This window comes from Calypte anna, chromosome 1, assembly GCF_003957555.1.
Source record: "Calypte anna isolate BGI_N300 chromosome 1, bCalAnn1_v1.p, whole genome shotgun sequence".
NCBI classification, from domain to species: Eukaryota; Metazoa; Chordata; class Aves; order Apodiformes; family Trochilidae; genus Calypte; species Calypte anna.
The window spans coordinates 81,900,794-81,919,968 of NC_044244.1; the positions used below are offsets into that span (position 1 = coordinate 81,900,794).

General features: G+C 45.1%; 2 protein-coding genes across 4 annotated transcripts in view; both read right to left on the reverse strand.

Moving 5' to 3' along the window:
• Window positions 1–3,749: 3,749 nt before the first annotated feature.
• ZDHHC23 (zinc finger DHHC-type containing 23) lies at window positions 3,750–11,151 on the reverse strand. The gene is made up of 4 exons (XM_030469331.1): window positions 10,924–11,151; window positions 9,932–10,633; window positions 9,131–9,298; window positions 3,750–8,291 (listed from the first exon to the last, which is right to left on the reverse strand). Exons 1-4 carry the CDS (start codon window positions 11,028–11,030, stop codon window positions 8,024–8,026), a joined length of 1,245 nt encoding a protein of 414 aa, XP_030325191.1. The 5' UTR covers window positions 11,031–11,151; the 3' UTR covers window positions 3,750–8,023.
• Window positions 11,152–12,463: 1,312 nt separating this feature from the next.
• GRAMD1C (GRAM domain containing 1C) overlaps window positions 12,464–19,175 on the reverse strand; it is a 55,798-nt gene continuing 49,086 nt past the window's right edge. For 2 of the 3 annotated variants that reach the window (XM_030469488.1, XM_030469487.1), the window contains exons 13-18: window positions 18,054–18,157; window positions 17,196–17,375; window positions 15,630–15,687; window positions 15,041–15,151; window positions 14,218–14,323; window positions 12,464–12,685 (exon numbers count right to left, since the gene is read on the reverse strand). In XM_030469488.1, the coding sequence (XP_030325348.1) occupies window positions 12,608–12,685; window positions 14,218–14,323; window positions 15,041–15,151; window positions 15,630–15,687; window positions 17,196–17,375; window positions 18,054–18,157 (637 nt within the window). In that variant the 3' untranslated portion in view covers window positions 12,464–12,607. The remainder of the gene's footprint in view (window positions 12,686–14,217; window positions 14,324–15,040; window positions 15,152–15,629; window positions 15,688–17,195; window positions 17,376–18,053; window positions 18,158–19,175) is intronic. The other variant, XR_003988987.1, reaches the window with a different exon arrangement.

The window sequence follows — 19,175 nt, forward strand, 5'->3', positions numbered from 1 at the left end:
CTGAGCCAAAGAGGCAAGGAAGAGCAGATCTGGGGTCTGAGTAACCAAACTAATGCCCCAGTGCAGCCAGCAGCCATGCTTGGTGTTAGTAACAGCAAGCTGCAGCAGCAAGCTGATTTATTATGCTCTTCTCCCCTTGGAAGCCACTCCCATGTAGTGTCTAACAAGCTGCTGGAACACCCCCGAACCAGCCTTTATGGGCCCCATGTTCCTGGTGGCATTTTCCTCAACTGATTTGCTCCTTAGTGGGGTTTGGCAATGAAGGCAGCAGGGAAAGTCAGCAGCCCACACTCCATCTGAATTCATGGCATGAGGAGGATAGCAAGACAAGGAAAGGCAAGGACGCAGGAGCTTTCTCAACTAGAGAGAAGGCAGCTTTACAGCTACCCAGAGACAGGACACCACCACAGGACACACTGCTAGGGTACTGCTAGGGTACTCCTAGGTTACTGCTAGGGTACTACTAGGGCACTGCTAGGATACTACTAGGGTACTGCTAGGGTACTGTGAGGGTACTGCTAGGGCACTACTAGGGTACTACGAGGTTACTGCTAGGGTATTAGGAGGGTACTGCTAGGGTACTGCTAGGGTACTACTAGGGTACTACGAGGTTACTGCTAGGGTACTGCTAGGGTACTACGAGGTTACAGCTAGGGTACTGCTAGGGTACTACTAGGGTACTGCTAGGTTACTACTAGGGTACTGCTAGGGTACTACGAGGTTACTGCTGGGGTACTGCTAGGGTATTACTAAAGTACTACTAGGGTACCACATGTTTACTGCTAGGGTACGAGGTTACTACAGGTTTACTACTAGGTTACTACAGGTTTACTACTAGTTTACTATAAGGTTACTACAGGTTTACTACTAGGTTACTACAGGTTTACTACTAGTTTACTATAAGGTTACTACAGGTTTACTACGAGGGTACTACTAGGATACATCTAGGGTATTACTAAGGTACTACTAAGGTATGACTAGGGTACCACTAGAGTACTCCCAGGGTACTACTAAGGTACTACTAGGGTACTACTAGGGTAGTACTAAGGTACTACTAGAGTACTACTAAGGTACTTCTAGGGCATGACTAGGGTACAACTAGAGTACTACTAGGATACTACTAAGGTACTACTAGGGTACTACGAGGGTACTACAAGGTTATTGCTAAGGTGCTACTAAGGTACTACTAGGATACTACTAAGGTATGACTAGGGTACAACTAGAGTACTACTAAGGTGCTACTAGGACACTACTAAGGTATGACTAGGGTACAACTAGAGTACTAGTAGGGTACTACTAAGGTATGACTAGGGTACTACAATGGTACTACTAGGGTACTAGGTTGACTACCACTCAACACTTTTGAAAGTGGCTTTTTTCTCCAGCATTCTCACATTCTGGGGTTTTCTTCTATTCTTAGTAGCTTTGAAAGATTCTCCTGGTAAGATGCTTTTTGGCTGGACAGTTTTAACAGCAAGAAGTGAAAAGATGATCCAGGAGGATCATCTTTGACACTCCTTTGCCTATTGCTAATTAAATGCCAGCATGGAGCTGCAGCTTCCCCTGATCCATCTGAGTGATAAGGATGATGTTCAGGAATCAGTCATTCATCCTGATCATGGTCTGAATCAAAGAGGATATGAGAATACCCTCACATTCCCCATTCAATCCACCCGTGGATGAAATGACTCTTGGCAGAAGCAAAGCTGTGCTCAGTTATGCTGTTGAGAGACTGCACAGGAAACCTCTAAAATCCCTGGTATGGTATTTGTATTTTGCAACTCAAAGCTCCAGCAAACAGTTCCTAGCAGGAGAGCAATATAGAAGATGGCTCATCAGATCAAGGAAACAACTTCAGCCCGCAGCCATGCCAGAGCATTGTCCTGCTTCAGTATTTGGTTAGAGGAAGATGTCAGTGCCTTAATGTTGGTTATCATCCCACACTCACAGCTCAGGCACACTCCTGCCTCTCAGCTCCTTGCTTTTCTTAGCAAGAGAGGGAGGTAGCTGCACAGCCAGGCTTTCCTTCTTCTGCGCAGGGAAGGGGGCAGGATTTTCACTTTGGTACAACAGTGTAGTGAAATGAGGCAACCAGGTGCCACTAATTGCCAGGGTGTGGGCATGAGCTTGTGAAGCCCACCTGTGCCTGATTAAGGCGGGCCCTAACTGTGCATGAGCAGGATTGGGGGCCAATAAAAGGTGAATCTTGAAGCACAGGCTCGGCTCACTCTGAGCACACCTGCAGAGAGGTCAGTCGCTTTCTCTCAGCACCACACTACCTTCGTCGTGCCACTAGAGCTCATCACCCTTAGGGTGAGGCTCTGAGTCTCGAACCCCCAGCCTCAGCATTGCTCGCGTTTGTCTGTATAACTGCGTGCTAACCGGCTGTGCCACTCAAGGCTCAATCAGGCTTAATCAGGCACAGGTGGGCTTAACACAAGCTCATGCACTTGTGGCACCTGGCACTTAGTGGCACCTGGTTGCCTCATTTCACTACACAACAGTAAATGCAGAACCCCAAAATAATCAAACTCCCCTTCTCCCCACTACCATCCCCTGCTGACACCTGTTCTCCAGAGTTCTTAGATACTTCCCCCAAAACCTTGACCACAGCAGTATCTTCTCAGTAAATCTGTGCACCAGTCTCTCTGAAGTGTCCCAGAGGCCCAGCTCAACATGAATTTGAAACAGTGCCTGAAGTATTTAAACACGTCCCTCTGCTTCCCCCTGAGGGAAACAAGACTATATCTCAGGTCATTAGCCAGGGAAGTCTCCATGAACCACTGCATTCTCATCCACAGCTCAGATCTTTGTTAACCTGTTAAGTATTACGGACACAAGCAGCAGTAGCACACTTTAACCTTCCCCAGCATGAGGTGTGACTCCAGAGATGCTCCCGCTGTGTGGAGACACCATGGCAAGCCACAAGGGAAGAAAAAAAAAGAGCTGAAGAGATGGTAGGCTCAGGTGTGCCCATCATCAGCACTGGAATTAATGAAACTGGTGACTGCTGAGGTGTTGCCTGACACCCTTTCTGCACACACCCCACTCTCACCTAACAACAAACCTGGTTCACAGTTAGAGCAAGGTCCCTGTCAGTGAGAGCAAAGTAATCTTCCAAGAGAAATAGCTGGACAGCAGACAGAAGCACCACCCAGGCAAATCAAAGCAGAGCTCTGGCAACAATCAAAGGCACCCATGACTCTGCTCATGAAAAGTCAACTCTTGCCTTTCAGCAGATGTCCCAGGATACTGACAGGATCAAAGGCTACTGTTCTTCCAACAGTCTGCAAAGAGAACATCCACATCATTTCCAAACACAGCTTTAGAAGAAAGTTTAAAGGAAGAGATTCTTCCTTTTGGGGTTCTCAATGTATTATGTGGGCAGGTGTAAGAGGGAAAGCAAGAAACCGGACAAAAAGGCTAGGAACTTGATCTGATATGAAAACTCGGTGTCTGATAATGGATCCTGGTCCAAATCCCCACCACAGGAGAATACACCCAGTTTCCAGGGTGGTGAAAGCCACAAGCCAGGTCTGTTTTCCTGCCACCCAACACTAACAAATCCAAAGGTCAGCCTTGGCAGAACTGGAAGAACACTTGTTTCACAGCTTCTCCTTAGCCTGCTGCTCTCTTATTCCCAAGTCAAGCTCATAGCTAAATAACCACGAGATGATGGGAGCTTTTGGTCATTTGACCTGCCTGAGTATGTTGGCATAAATCAACAAGCCACTCCACAAATCCCTTCCAGTAATTTATTTTTATTCTTAATTGCATTCACTTGGAAACACTGAATACAATGCAAAATGGACACACACACATGAACACAAACACACCAGTCCTTTCAAAGCTCATAAAAATGTTTCACAGAATTTCTTCCTAAAGCTTAGGGTAGAAAAATCAAACCAACCAAAACATCACACTCTCCAAGATACCCAGTTCTTCCAGAGCCCACTGTTCTTCACAGTATTATTATAAGAGTGTTCCATAAAGACGAGATATTGGGAGCTGAATTTCCCACATTTCAGAAACTTGCTCACCTGTCTGCAGAACAATTTTCACTGTACAAACATCCTGATAGAGGAAGAAAATCCTAGGAAATTACTGTAGAGTTCTTTACTGAAAGCAATACAGGAAAACACATCCATAATCACACACGCTTCCTGCCCTAATAAGGCAATATACATTCATATAGAAGGAAAAAAACAAGCACATTATTAAGACATCAGGCAATGAGGCAGTATCCATTTTATCTTCAGAAGAAATTTTACAGCAAATGGTTTCATTAAGACACTTGAAAGCAACCTATTTTAAAGAAAAAAAAAAAAAAAGCACCATCATAGCATGAAGGCTGAAATGTGATTAGGAGTCACAAGCAGCATCAACTCAGGCTCACCAGTGACTTCTGTCATTTGAGGACAAGCTAAATGGAGAAACAGTCCATGTGAGGACCCTGTGACTTGCCTACAAAAAAGCACAATGTAAGAAGACACAGTTAAAAAGTGCCAAGCCATCATTTACAGGGTGTATCTAATGGTTCAAGTTCTTAGTATAGTCACCAAACAATAAGGTGCTGGTATTTAGACACAGAGAGTATTAATACCATAACTGGTAAGAGCTTCCCTGCTCTGCACAAGCTCATACTATTGGTGAAACAACAAATGCCTCTTAAAAGTTTATTGTTAAAGTAGGATAAACTCATTTCCAAGTCTGGATGGAGAAACAGCAAGGCTAGATTATTACCAAAATCCATCCCTGCTGTTGACCAGCACTAGGTCCTCTCATCCTTACACCAGGATAATCTTTCAAGGGCCAAAAAAGTACTCCTTTGTGCATGGCCAGGTATGTGCACAGAGTTTTGCAAGTGAGACACTTGTCCTTGCCTCAATGTCACATCCACATGACCCACAGGTGACTTGTGAAATGCAGCCTGCTCCTACTTCTCCAATGCCCAGGGACCATGGGTCTAGGCAGTTTATACTAACACAGAGAGCCCAAGGACCAACTCTTCATCCTTAGGTTTCAACATATTTCTACCATCATGTCCAATAACAAGCTCAGCAAAAAAATGGCTTCTTGCCAATACTCAAGGGCAGTAAAAGTAGAGTGCCAAAGTATGCTTCTGAAGCTTGAAATTCTTCCACCCTTTTAGATAGACATGAATCCTGATACTTTGTGCTTTCCATCTCCCAAGGCATTCACAAAGCAAATCGTCTCAGGAAGAAGACAGGATGGTAAAAAAAAAAGAAGCAGCCACATCCCTAAAGAAAGTCAGTATTGCTGTGCAAATTTCAGCCACATGAACTTCCTACTTACTGAGAAAACCAATACTGCATTTTCTTCCTACAAAAACCCAGCCTTGCAACCATTTTAGTGTCCTGAATGGCTCCACTTCCCTCTGGAGTGAGTGCAAAAATAAAACTTACTTTAGCACTTTACCCCCCACTATATTGCAGTGGGCTTGACCAATGTATGGAACTGTTACATCAGTCCAAGATCCCTTTTTCTTAATCCACACTCTGATATCCACACTGTCTGGGAGAAGATCACTGAGAGAGACTTGGTGTAAACAGTTCATATGGATTCTCCCACCCAGGAGGTCACTAGGGGACAAGGGTACACTGACACACAGGCTGCAAAGCAGTAACCAGTATCTACCTGTGGGGGAAAGTAAGCACAACAGGGTCAGAAAGTGCTAGATTTATGATCAGCTTTGCATTCTCCCAGCCAAGAGTAGCAAGACACTGATAAAACACTTATCTCAAACCTGTAAGTGCTCCAAGAGCTCCAATCAGCTCATGGGTGCAGAATTTTAAACTTTCTGCACTTGTAATTCATAGGGATAGAGAAGCTGGCTGCCCCCACTACAGGGATGCTTTGGGTTTTTTTAGCCCGGGAGGTCATTCTACCCTAATCTTCCCAAGTGCCAGAAAGATGATGTTACAGAAGATCACAAACCTGCTAATCGACTACTTCCCTGCCCCTGGCATTGCCAAGCTTTAATTCATCTCAGCAGACACCACAAAAAGCCTGTGTGCCACAGCAGTTTTTACAGACAATTCATGTGGAGGCAAAGTCTTTGCATGAATTAAACTCCAAGGGTCAGGCTCCAGCTCAAAACAGTCAGAAGGTCACAATCGGCTGCCAGAGACACAGCAGAGTCCAGCTGAGTGGCTTTTATTCAGCATTAGAAACAGAGAAGGGGTCAGAAAACTCTTAGCATATTCAGTTAGAGGTGTCCCCGTCACCTCCTGATAAAGGACTGCTCACTAGATGAAAAGGGCTGAGGAAATAAGGGATTCTCAGTAAGTCCGTAGCTCTTTCTGCAGCCATATTCTGAGTGCAGCTGCTTCCCAATTATCTGCTCGTTATAGAGAGTGCCACTTGAGGAAACCAAACAGTGCAAAACAGGACACGGTCTTAAACTGGGACACATAATCAAAAGTGCACACACCAAACGTGTCAGGGATCTCAAGGGACACTCCCAAACCTGCTATCATCCATCCATTCTTCAGAGATAATGCACAGTGAATTTGCATCACTCCACCCAACATCCCCCAAGCTGCCTGCCATGCAGCTGAAGTCAGGGGTAGGTACAATCTGAGCATGCCACACACACATCTAAAAACATCAGTAGCTAGCACAAGGCTCTTCCCTTTGCTTCTGCATCTTAAACCAACTTGTAACTCTAATACCAAGGTCCTAGGCTTTACCAGCCAGACTTTCCATACTCCTACTGGAGTGCTAACAACATACACAAAGGATTCAAAAACAAAACAAAAAAAACCAAAAAACACCCACCCACCCACAAAACCTAGAAACCATTGCCACCAAATCCTTGTGATTTCAGCTGAGGCTCAAGTCTGGACTGCCGAGGAACATGCAGCATTCTTCCAGAACACATTTAACACATTCAGTCACCTGACAGTGTAGGTCATCTACCCTAAAATTAACCAGCTCCAGCACATCCTCTCCATCTCCCTACATACACAAACACTGAACTGTCCCTTGGATTCCTGGTTTCAGAGAACAGATCTACAGGGACCACAGGGACTGGGTTGAGAGAAAACAGGATCACTATGTTATCAACAACAAAACCAACGAAGATGCTACCTATCAAAAACGCTCTTAGTATTGTCTACTCTCCCACAGAGGCAAAAAGAAGGGCAACTTCCATAAAGCAACAGTAACATAGGACAGCACTTCCTTCCATCCCAGAGCCCGCTGTTAGGTGTTGCTTCGTAACATGTCCTTCTTACCTGGTATAGTCACCTTCTCTGAGGGAGATGAACTAAGCCTGTGAACCAACACAGTCCCAGCTTGCTGAAAGAATGATGAGATTGAAGATGACAGTCTTCCCACCCAGTGAGACAGATGGGGATGGAATAACAACATTAGCAGTCAAGAAGTGAAGGGATCTTACTTACAAAGCCATACAGGAATGTTGCTCACAAAGGCACTTGATACAAGCATCTATACAGCTGAATGAAATAGAAGATACAGGAAAAAAAATGCAGCAGAGAGGAAGGAGCTGCTCAATGACTGTCTGGACAGCCTATTTTAGTCTCCATATCAAAATTTCACCCTCCTGACATCTCTGAAGTGCCACTCATAGGTACAAGCTATGTATTCCTTAACCTCTGCAGTAATGAGTTCAAATTCTGACTTCCAGCAGTGGGTTCCTCTTGATGTCAGGGTTCACACCTAAAGAAAACTCAAGTTCTCAAAACTTTGTGCTCTTCTTGCTGAGCTGAGCTTCACAAAGTTTCCTACAGTGGAAAAAGGCAGCAGACTCCTTCTCTCCAGGTCTGTACATATGGCTTACTGCTTTCTTCATCATATTGCTAGCTGACAACACGCAAAGAACCATTCTGCTTGGGAAAGCCTCTGATGTTGTCAGTGATGGGATAGGAAGCCCATACACCAATCACAAAGGAAGGGTGTGGGAGGAGGGAGTGCTTGTGCAAGGGTCTCTTCCCTTGGTAAATAAAGTCACTGAACATCACTTGCAGAAAGAGGGGTGTCACACAATGTCTTCAGCAGAGCGCTGTGGAGGAGCTGATCCCAAGCTCAAGAAATGTCCCCAGTTGCACAGGAAGCCCCTGTTATATTGACCAGTGTCTATCACTAACCCACCCAGAAGTCTGTGCCCAGTGTTGTCCCGCAGAGCGAGCCGAGCTTCCCTCTCAGTCACGTTGTAGCTGATGTTCAACAGCTGGATCAGAAGGATGTATCCCATGCCAGCTGTTACAATGGTACAGTACCACACACAGGTGAACGACAGAGCAGAGCTAGCAGCAAGGAAAAAAATGGGAAGGAAGCCATTTAGTTTTGGAGCAGCTGCCTTAGCGTGACATTCCCTGGTAATCACTATCCTTTCAAATCCCTGTCTACATCTGCCACAGTGATCTCACTTTGCTGCTTTCATCAGATAATCCTTAAAGGCTTTCTCAAAATTAAAGCTTTGGTGCTTACTTAATGAGAATTTTTAGTGCTACCAGAGCTACTCTTACACATTGCTATGACACTACCTAGGTCTTTACTTTTACTGTTGTAGAGGTCCTTCTTGAAGGACACAACTATGCTCATATTTGGTAGATAATGAAATGGAGTACACAAGAAGGCAGAGTCATTTGTACTGGTGTACTTCACACAGAAGTGGTAGTGCCAGTCTCTGAACTTGTGTCCAACACTGCTCACCACACTCTCCACCAGAGAAGACATATTAGCACTGTCTGTTCCAGGCAGATACCTTGGAGGGACAGTCACAAGATAAACAATGAGGTATGAAAGGCAGAGACAGAACATGGATTGCCAGACTACCACACCACTACCTGCATCTGGGGGCAGATACATTTAAGGGTGCATCCGTATAGGACATAATAAAGACTTCAAATCTCAGCTCCTCCAACAACTTTCTGAATAAATGGTGAGCTCTCTCCAAGTCTCAGGCTCTCCATCCTGGCAAAAACAGTGATGTGTCTCTGCTTTCCAGAGCCTTTTTGCAAGTACTTTTGGCCAGGTTTGAGAGCCAACAGCACCTGGCCTAGAGCACAGAATAAAGAACAGGAACTAAGCTGCCTGACCCAGCCCTTCCCCACCCCAGCTCTCTCCCAGGCAGACATCTCACCTGTAGTCAGAATAGGCCCCAGGGCAGTAGAACAATGCCACAAGTGGAGTTTGGCCTCTACAGATGGTGTGCAGGGTCAGCGTAATCCCATACACAGAGGTGACCATGAAGAAGGACAGTGCAAGGATGAATGCTTGGTGGTTTTGCTCCCCTACACAGCTGTTAATCCTCCAAAAGGAAGGAAGAGATTACTTTGCTTAAAAAGGAAAGACAATGGCTTCCCTCTCCTCCTCCCTCCCCCAGCTGTCAGAGAGCCTGATTTCCAAGGTGCTACACTACACAACACAGGCTAAGAACTTTGAAACACATTCAAAAAAGCTTTATTACTTTTTATAGAAAAGTTATATGCTGAAGTCAATAGACCAGTCAGGTAACAGTGGGGGACAGTTTGGCTGAAACTTTCAGCAAGTGAAGTATCCTTTGCTGAGACATATCTGTACCCTACTGCTCCTTGCATGCACACAGCCAGCTTTGGGTTCACTTACCCCAGGAGAGCACTAATGTGAGTTAGCTGCAGTGCTAACTCACTAATGTGAGTTAGTGCTCCGAAGACCAAGTCTACAAAAAGCAATAAAGAACCCTTCTGAAGTATACTGTAGAAGTTAGCAGGTCACCTCCATTGCAAACTATTCTTTGAAACAGTACATTTCTATTAAAAAATTTATTGTCTTAAAAGAGTATTACCAGGTCTTGCATGTACGAAAGTAGTCTTGTTTGATAGCAACCGTAAAAAAAGAAGCTAATTCAAAAAGGGAGAGGGGAAAGAAAGAAAACACGTAGCCTCAGCAGTGCAAAACCTACCAGACACAGTGATGGTCCAGTCTTCTTACACACCTGCCACAAAGCCGGCAGTGCCCTGCTCGGGCTGGTCTGACCAGCTGGCATTTAATGCACCAGTCCTTTTTCACACCTTCTGGCTCCTCAGCTGACATCCTGGAATAGCTTTTGGCCTCCCCGTTCACAGCACGACCGCTGGCAGCTCCCGACGTGGTGATGCCATGGAGCCCATTGGAGGTCCCTCTAGTGCTCCTGTTGGTCAAGCCCTGTTGCAATGGCTTCTCACTGCTTGCCGGGATGGGGAGGTAGCCAGGGTCTTTCTTGGCTCGAGACAGAGCTGCAAGCATGAGAAACAACCCAGAGGTGAGAACGACCACTTGGGAATACCCGACGTGGCCTCGGGGGACCACCTCCTGGAGGAACACGTAGTACATGTAGCCCAGGGAGAACAGCCCTAAGCTCAAGAAGAAGAGAGTCCGTTCCTTCCTCCTGTGGGTGAGGTAGTAATACCACAGCACGACCAGGGGTAGGGACGTCAAGATGACCAACCCCAGCAGGAAGTGCAGAGCGGCAACGTGAAGGAGGACGGGGAGCAGGACGAGCGGCGGTACGAGGCTGACATTGACCTTCACCGCCCCGGCGAACCAAGGCACCCGCAGACGGTCCGCCACGGTGTCGGCGATTCTTTCCAGAGATCCCGGCGGCAGGGATCTGGACGTCAGCCACCTGTTGGGGACAAACACACAACCCGGCTACCAGCCGCCCGCCCAAGGTCCTTGCAGCCTACCCCAGGGGTGCGCTTAGCCCCGGGGTGACCCTCGCCCGCCGCCGCCCCTTTTCCCCTCTCCCACCAAGTTTGCCGGGAAGCGGAGCACAGTCCTGCGGGGGTACCGGCTGCCCGCGGGGCTTCCCGCAAGGCGTGAGGACACCCGAAGCCCCGGCAGACCGCGGCTGGGCAGGGGTCCCGCGTCCAGGCGGCGCTCCGGGAGGCGGGGGAAGGAAGAGAGAGCTGTTACCTCTCGCAGCCCTCGTCCAGGTCCTCGCAGTCGCAGCAGCACGCCGCCAGGTGGTTCCTCTCGCCCCTCCGATCCACGTACTCGCAGCAGCAGAGGGGCTCCTCCATCGCCGCGCCCTTTCCAGACAAACCTCTCTCCGCCTCAGACACCGCCGACACCGGGACCCGCCTCGCCCGGCGGAGGCAGCGGCAGGGGAGGCAGCGCTGCCCGCCCCGCCCCCTTCCATCCGCAGGTGCCCCGCGCCCGCCACCGCCTCCTCCACAGCATTCCCGCCCCTCGGGCCGAACCCGGACGCCATTGGCCGCTCGCGCCGCCGGTACCGCCCGCACGCGGAGGTGTGCGGGAAGGAGGAGGGCGGGGGGGGTGGGTGGGATGGTAAGGGACACCCCCACCCACCCACCCCTCCGGGCCCATCCACCTGACGGGGGAGCGGCCCAATGCCTGCACCGGAGAGGCGGGGCTGACCGTGACGCGCGGGCACCTGGCTTAAAGGGGCAGCGCAACAGGTGGCGGCAGCAGGAGGAGGGGGTACCCAGCGGTTCCCCTCTCTCCTCCTCCCAGCCACCACTGGGTCGGAGAAAGAACCCGACCCAACACCCCGTCTCCCCGCTTCCTCCCCTCCCCCTCCCTTCGCACTTTTGCTGCTCCCGAGGCTTGACACGCGTGTCCGGACAAGTTTCGCACCCAGCCCAGCAGCCGCCGCGCGTGTTTGAAGCTAACCCGTGGAGGGTTTCGCCCCCGCAGCCGGCTTTTTGGAACTCCAGCACCCCCAAAAGCCCAACTCCTAACCCACTCTGGGCTGCGGACTGAAGAGCTCGGCCGTTAGCACCACGCCAGCCAGCACTGCCCTAGGACTGGTGTCAGAACCCATAAGGATGGTGCCATTTCCGATCCACTTCACCTCACCCACCCCCCACACCCGCCTTGCTTTCAATTTTTTGTCTTCATCTTCCTTCCTTCAATCTGCTCACAAAAGGCTCAAAGCCAGAAAAAGGTGTTTCATCATCAGTGGGAACACGCAGCGCGCCGAAGCACTGGAGAGCAGCCCTTGATGGAGGGAAAATACTGAGAGCTGAAATTTCCCTGGGAGAGCTAGAAACATATGGCAGGAGGCAGACTGCCAACGCTCGCAGCATGCAAGAGATTTAGCAGAGAGGTATCTAGCGTTTTCCTGTTAATTAATCTTAAAAATAGTCATATCCTTAAAGGTGGTGGCTTGTTCTACAAGGTTCCCATGGCTAAAACAAGCATACAAGATCCTGTGGCCATCAAATTAGTACCTCTTCTTTTTCCCCAGAACACTCTTCACTGATGGTTAATTCTTAAAGTTGACATAAAAAGCTGTGATTTCACTAAAGACAAGCCCAACTCACTTCTGAGTGCTTTCCTCTCCTCCAAAATTTGCAGATCTGTTAACCAGAGGTGCAACTGCCCTCACACATGAGGTTTGTGAGCTCTTTACTGTTTTGTAAGCAAGATTCCCTGGGAAACAGGGCTGGAAGGACAGAGATCACCAGGCTACGGGAAGGCAGAACCCAACTTACTTTCTTCCAGAAACCTTTATTCCGTGCAGCTTTTGAGCCAAATAGTAAATAGTCCGAAGGTGATAGTTTACAATCCCTACTCCAACAAGTCCTCACACATCTTCTCTTGTGACATCTTGGATGGAAAGGGCATGTGGGTTTTAACTCTCAGTCTTGCTGCTCTGTGTCCTGTTCAAGTGGTCAAAGCTTCTTTGAAGCATGGAAAGGGAGATCTTTAGCTGTGAAGATATAACCATCATACCCCCCCAGTTACTTCAGTTAGTCTCCTGCATCAGTGAGTGATAGCAGGAAAATAATGTTTCCCTCCTCCTTTTCTTTTAAAGACTTCATGCAATTTTCACCTCCTACCTTCTATAAACTGTAGCCCTACTATGCTCTCCTAACACCTATACTCTGTAACAGATTATAATTACTACCAGTCCAGTATGATAAAGCCTTAACACCCTGCCACGCAGCAATGCTGAAGATAAGCCACCCCACTCATTTTTAGTCACAGCTGATGTTCACAGCATACACTTGAAGTAACATGGCAGAAAACATTCATTTTCTTTTAATACCTGGCCCTCCTGGTGTGTTTTGGTGAACAAAATGTGCTTACAATACTGACAACCCTCAGAAAACACAAGGTAACACAAGCACTAAGATGTGTTATAACTTCCAGACAAAAGTTGGTTGAATTCTCACTTCAAGTTTGTTAAGTGGTTTTTGTTAAGCTTTTTTTTTTCTTTAATTTACACTCTGCATGTTCAAAAAAGCAGTTTTAACACTTCAGGATACAAATTATTTGAGTAATAAGGAGAGAAGATTAAAAGGGCTTGGAAATCAGGAATTTCTATGGAAAAATTTCCAGCACTCAGCAGCTTTTTCAAGATGTGATCAAAATGGTTCATAGATTATTAGCAATTGAGTGCAGAGACACCTCTGAGCATGAAGTAGAAAAAATGGCTTCTTTTTCTACCCTACTTTTGTGCGTGGGAGAACACAGAGCAAACTGGTGATGGATAGAGGTACATGTGAACTCCCCCACAGCTTTCCTAATCTAATAATTTCTTCTGTCACATTTGAAGATAAAAAAAAAAATAACTTAAAATCAGAACATTCATAGGCTATAAGTAAAAAACAAAGTATGAATTTACTATCCTTTACTTACTGAGTTGAAATCTATGGGGTTTATGAGTCTTGGACTTCAGGATCAGAGACACACCACCATTCAACAACTTCATTTTTTATATAACCTTTGTAGTATGTAACAGCCCGGAAGTGTAAACCACTGGGAAGAAGGAGGACTAACTCCATAGCTAAGGAGCCTCTCAGAAACATAAGGTCTTTACAATTTATTTATTTTTCACTGGAGATCAGGTATGCCATTGATACCAAAGCTAAGGGAAGCTCTCAAGCTCTCACCAATATCCAAAAGAGCAGCAGAGGGCAAAACCTAGGGCAAACCTGAATGAAGAAACCCCCTAATGAGGTGGTCAAATACTTAACATTATGTTTTGGGTCTTCTTAAAAAGATCTGTTTTGAATTACTCCAGTGTTTGCTTTGTCATGATTCAGAACTCTATGAATGCATCTCATTAATAAAGATAATTGACAGGTTTAAGAAAATTGACATGAATATTTAATCTTAGTCCAAAGGAAAAAAAAACCCCACAAAAAAAACCCCAAACCCAAAGCAGTGATGGCAGAAGGAAAAAAAAAAAAGAGAGCTGAGAAACAGAGAATCATCAGGAAAGACTGGCAGACTTACCTGCTCAAGCATTTCAATTGAGTCTTTTAAAACACCCTTCATATGTTTAACCTGTTCCTTATCATATTGAGGGATCTCCTCTTTTGATACCATTTCTGGAGATATGCTGAAAGAGATGACATCAGAAACATGAAATAAAAATCTCCATGCCCTTCTAAAAGTAACTGCACTCTGTCACCATTCCTCAACTTTCCTAAGAAGCATCCTTTTCAAAAGCCACAAAAAAAAAAAAGCTGCCTGCAGTTTCATTTCAACCCCTGTTGCCTTGAAAATACTGCAGACTTTTGTAGACAACAGCCACCAAGAACAATTGTGCTCACATTATGTGTGCAATGCAAGTTCTCACACTTCATAGGCAACATGATTCTTCTGAAGAAAGTTACTCTCATGAGTTCTGACATGATCAGTCAGCCACACAGCTTCCATACTCAAGATCAAGTTACAGTTTGCTATTAGCTCATTAAAGAGAGGAAGCAACATCCGAGCCTCTTCTGTGTGTCCAAATACAAAAGGCACATAACATGGAAGTCTGACAGGAAGACAGGATTTAGGAGGAAACTCACAAAAAGAGGCTAAAAAAGCTAAATGATTCTTTAACATTACATTTGAGATCACACTGGTTCACACAGGATGAACACTTCAGTTCTGTGATCAGCACTATGATATTCACAGAAGATGAGTCACAGCAGGGTGATAAACACAAGCTAAAGTTAACACTCCCCCCCAAAACAGCTTGTCAAAGGAAAAACTTGTAAAAAATATATTTCTTTACAGATTCTGACATCAGCTGAGGAAGAAAACAAAGATTGTGAGTTCAACTTACTTCAGTGAGCTTTCTTCCTGAAGCTGGACATGATAGAGGGACTGAGCTGCAAGCTCTATCTTTGACAGTTTGAGAAACAATGTTATATTCAGCAAGACCAAGAGCAGCAAACTGTGGAGAGAACAAAATTCAAGTCCTGTAATAATTTTGTTTGCAATGATACAGAAACAAGACCTGGACTAAAAAAGAGCTAAGAGAATTCCTCTGGAAGAAAAAAAAAGGTATGGGACAGCACAATACTGAAAATAAAGAGCTACTCAAACAATTTTTCACGGTTAGCATTAAGCTGTGTAATTGCAACCTATCAGAATGACAAAAGTCTCTCCTCTTGGAACTTTTAAAACTAGAATGAATAAATTTTAGACTTTATTTTATAAGATTATATGAAAGTAAACCTGCAAGGTAGACTAGTTTGGCAATTTTCATTTTGTGTGTCACTTAAGTCAATCCATTCCCCTCTCTTAACTGAACGCACCATGTGAATTAAGTTAGGATCTATCATGCTACACGGAATGTTAAGATGTGAGTGAGGTACAGATAAAGACCAAGACAAGCTTGAGTCAAGCCACATTTTGATGCAAGTACTTACAAGACACTCATTACTACAATGATGGTGGTGGTCCTACTTACAGCATCTCTTTTCCTTCCTATAGGGCATGGAAGAGAAGGAGGTTAAAAAGCGCTGAAGAACAGTCCTAAAGGATACGTGCAGATACCTATCAGTGCCCAGCATTTCATGCTGAATGGCTCCACAGCTTCTGATGAAAAAAGTTAACAGATCATGTGGAAGCATAAGATCGCCTCCAACATTAACTAAGGCATTTTTGGAGTCGTCTCAGACAAGTCAGCTGGACAGTCAGGCTCTTCCATCAGAAGCAGGATTCACCCTACCCTAGCATGCTGGAGAAAACCACAGGGCTGAGGCACATCCACCTAGATATAGCCTGAGAAGGCTGTAGTTCACCTGTTACTAACACTCATTCAGCATGTACACTGCTAGTCACACATAAGCAGAGACAGGCTGCAAAGTGACTCTCTTCTGTTGTTCTGCCCACATTGGTCTTTCTGACAACTGATGTCAAAGTTCTCCTCTAATTTGTTCCATCTTTACTAGCTTGGTTTATATATTTGCCTGAAGACATCCCTTGGAAAAGCACCTACTAGTCATCAGGCAACAGGGACCAGACACTAGTAAAGAGAGGACAAGTGCATGTCCTGTATAAACAGAGCAGCACCTACCACTTCAGGCAGGCTGATTTTTAAATGTAATTACCTGTTCTCCTGAAGTAATTCCTTAAATTCACATTTCATTCTCTGGACAAAAGTCATACACAAAAGTTTTAATATATACTGAAATAAACATACTCATCTGAAACACGGAGCAGCAGTAGCACAACTAAGTAATCAGGAAGTAATCTCAGTTACATAGAGTCTGTTAGATACGCTGTTAATCCCAATGTTCTCTCAGTACTACACTCAGTGTTGTCGCCTCTTTTAGGAAAGAGCACTTGCTCCTACTTCAGTGTCCACAATTCTGCTTGTGTCATGAAATCCACCATTCTCTGTGCGCACATTAGTGCACAGATGTTCCTCATCTCTGTAGGTGTAGCTACTATAGTACATGCTAGTGGTCAAATCGGTCGTGCCTAGGGTCACATGTTTCAGTGACCCAGAAATTACAGAGCAGTTGGGAAGTAGACTTAACATGAAAAATCCCAAAAACAACAGGGCCAAGAGGTAAGCGGCAAAGCTGAATCAACTCATGACCTGGCTATGCAGTTATTGGAAGAAATAAAACAATTTTTCAGGAACTTTACAAAAGTCAGGTTAAAAATTTTCTGATCTCATCTCTGACCTTATCTAACTTTCAGTCCTATGGAGGTGCAAGTGTAGCGGTTTAGATTTTGGTTGTTGTTTGTTTGTTTTAAAAACAGGTGAGACTAGGTTTGATTTCATGAGATACTCATCATAAAATTGACAACGCATGCTCCAAATCTATTTGATGCAAGGTTGAACACACTAAAGCATTTGCTATTGCACCAGCTAGGTAAAAACTTCCATTAGTAGCACCCACAGGCATTATCCTTGCACTATTTTAAGAGTTAAGCTTTCCTGAACACACCTTTTGTAAAACATGTGATATAAAGATTCCTACCTATTATGCTGCTCTGTGACTCTACTCCCATGTCACCAGAGGAGTGCTGGGAAGAGCGTTTGGGAAGCGATTCTGCCAGACTCCGGTGTAAAGTGCGTCGTCTTCGCCTCAAGGCAACTAACTTTCCAGAGTCTTCTATGGACTGATTAATTGCATATTCCTCCATTAGGAGATCTGATTCTGCAGTGTCAAAGATAAGGTTACTGAAATTCCAAAAGGCAAGCTGGAAAACCTAGCACTGAAGAATTAAATTGTGAGATATGGAGAGGAACACGATGAGAGGTGCACCTTATAGTCAATTAAATTAAAGCAGGTAATTGACTACCTCTTGGCCTGTACTACCTGTCCTATTTGCTAGCTGGTACAGTTTTCAGATATATACAATCAGCCTATACAGGATTGTTTAATGATATGTTAGACAGCTGCTGGAGGAGCACTTCAAGGCTCTGTTAGCCTGAGAGTAGGAACTGTGTTAGTCTGAGAGCCTGCAGCCCTGGCTGCCCAGGCTGTCAACAGATACAGCCAGGGAGCTTGCCAAGTGCCACTGCTTCTCTTCTCGTACCCACAATCAAGGAAATACTTAAAGATAGGAACATAAAACTGAGAGGAACAGCTTTTCACCTCATGCTTCCTTCGGAAAGCAATTATGACAAGGCACACAAGAGCTCCTTGTCAGCATTAAGATATAAGGCTTCTTTTACACCCTGCAATTGGTGTATGACAGGAACTTCTGAATTGGAGATTCCTTTGGTGTTGTCTTCTTTTCAAACCAGTCTTTAAAGAATCAAGTTTGACAGACATGAAAACATGCACAAGAAAGTTAGACTCCTCACTCCACCAAAGAATAAAATGCCTCACCAAGTTGTTTGAAGTTTTCCTGTATTCCTCCCCAGGTATTCTTCTCAATTACTGACTTGACAAGTCCCCAAGGCTGTTTTTTGTACTTCACTTCTGCAGAAACCCTAATAAGCAGAATGCAGTAGTGAAAGTGGGCTCTTCTAGGTAGTACAGTGATAGCAGAAATCTCTTATCAGGAAGAGGTCTCTAGTTTATGTACATAAACCGAAATACCAACTGGAACTTGCCTGGACTTCTCACCCGGGCACCACCTAGCACTGAAGCAAGGCAAGAGACAGTAGCAAAGGCAATATACTTAGCTAAATCTTCAGGATATTCAAACATCCAATTTGAAACATTCTTAAGCATTTTTCTTCAGACCAGTAGAGAACTTCTCTGAAGCATTCTCGTTTTAACATGCATTTAAAATAGGCTTCAGGCTTTCAGATTATAAAGGCCTGTTTTTCACTCTGTATGTGTATACATGATGTATTACATGTGCACAGCAACTGAAGCAGGTGAAATTCCTTATCAGTACTTATGCACCAAGTGCTCAGATCCTACTCTAAGTAGACAGAAACTAAAATGTCTTTCTGTGAGCAAGACAGAGGGGAAGCCACATTCCTGCCTTGCACTCCCCAAGTCAAGCTAATCAATACTGTTTCCAGAACAGAAATTAATTGGAGTAGAACACTTCAAAGGGCTGGTTCTAACAACTGGATGAATTTCAAAGTTCTTAAAGGACAAAAGTAGAGTCTGCAATTTTAATTTAAGTCATGAACACTGACTGCCCTAGAATTCACTTTTCCCAATGTCTTCAAACAATCAGCATAAGCCCTCTTGTATTTCTCATAAGCCCACTTGTATTTCTAGTCTAATAAAAGAATTTTTCAGAGTTCTTGAGCTGTTTTAAGCACAACATAATAAAGCCAGCTGTAACACCACTATGCACCTTCTGTTCTATACATGCAAGCTCTGCACATCATATCAAAACCTACATTTTTGCTTACCCTAGGGTTGCCATGTATCTCAGACAGAAAAAATACAGTCCTCAAAGAGGAAGAATGAATCTCTCAAATGAACCCACAAAAACCAGAAGAGCTGTTCAAGGAAATTTCTTCCCTTCTCCCAGCAAGGAGGGAG

Excerpts from the sequence above, each read along its gene's own strand:
- ZDHHC23 (XM_030469331.1), bottom strand. The coding sequence starts at position 11,030 with ATGGAGGAGCCCCTCTGCTGCTGCGAGTACGTGGATCGGAGGGGCGAG. Across the intron at positions 9,299-9,931 it reads CTGGACCATCACTGTGTCTG|GATTAACAGCTGTGTAGGGG; the intron begins GTAGGTTTTGCA and ends TTCCTTTTGGAG. Across the intron at positions 8,292-9,130 it reads GGGGCCTATTCTGACTACAG|CTCTGCTCTGTCGTTCACCT; the intron begins GTGAGATGTCTG and ends CCTTGCTGCTAG.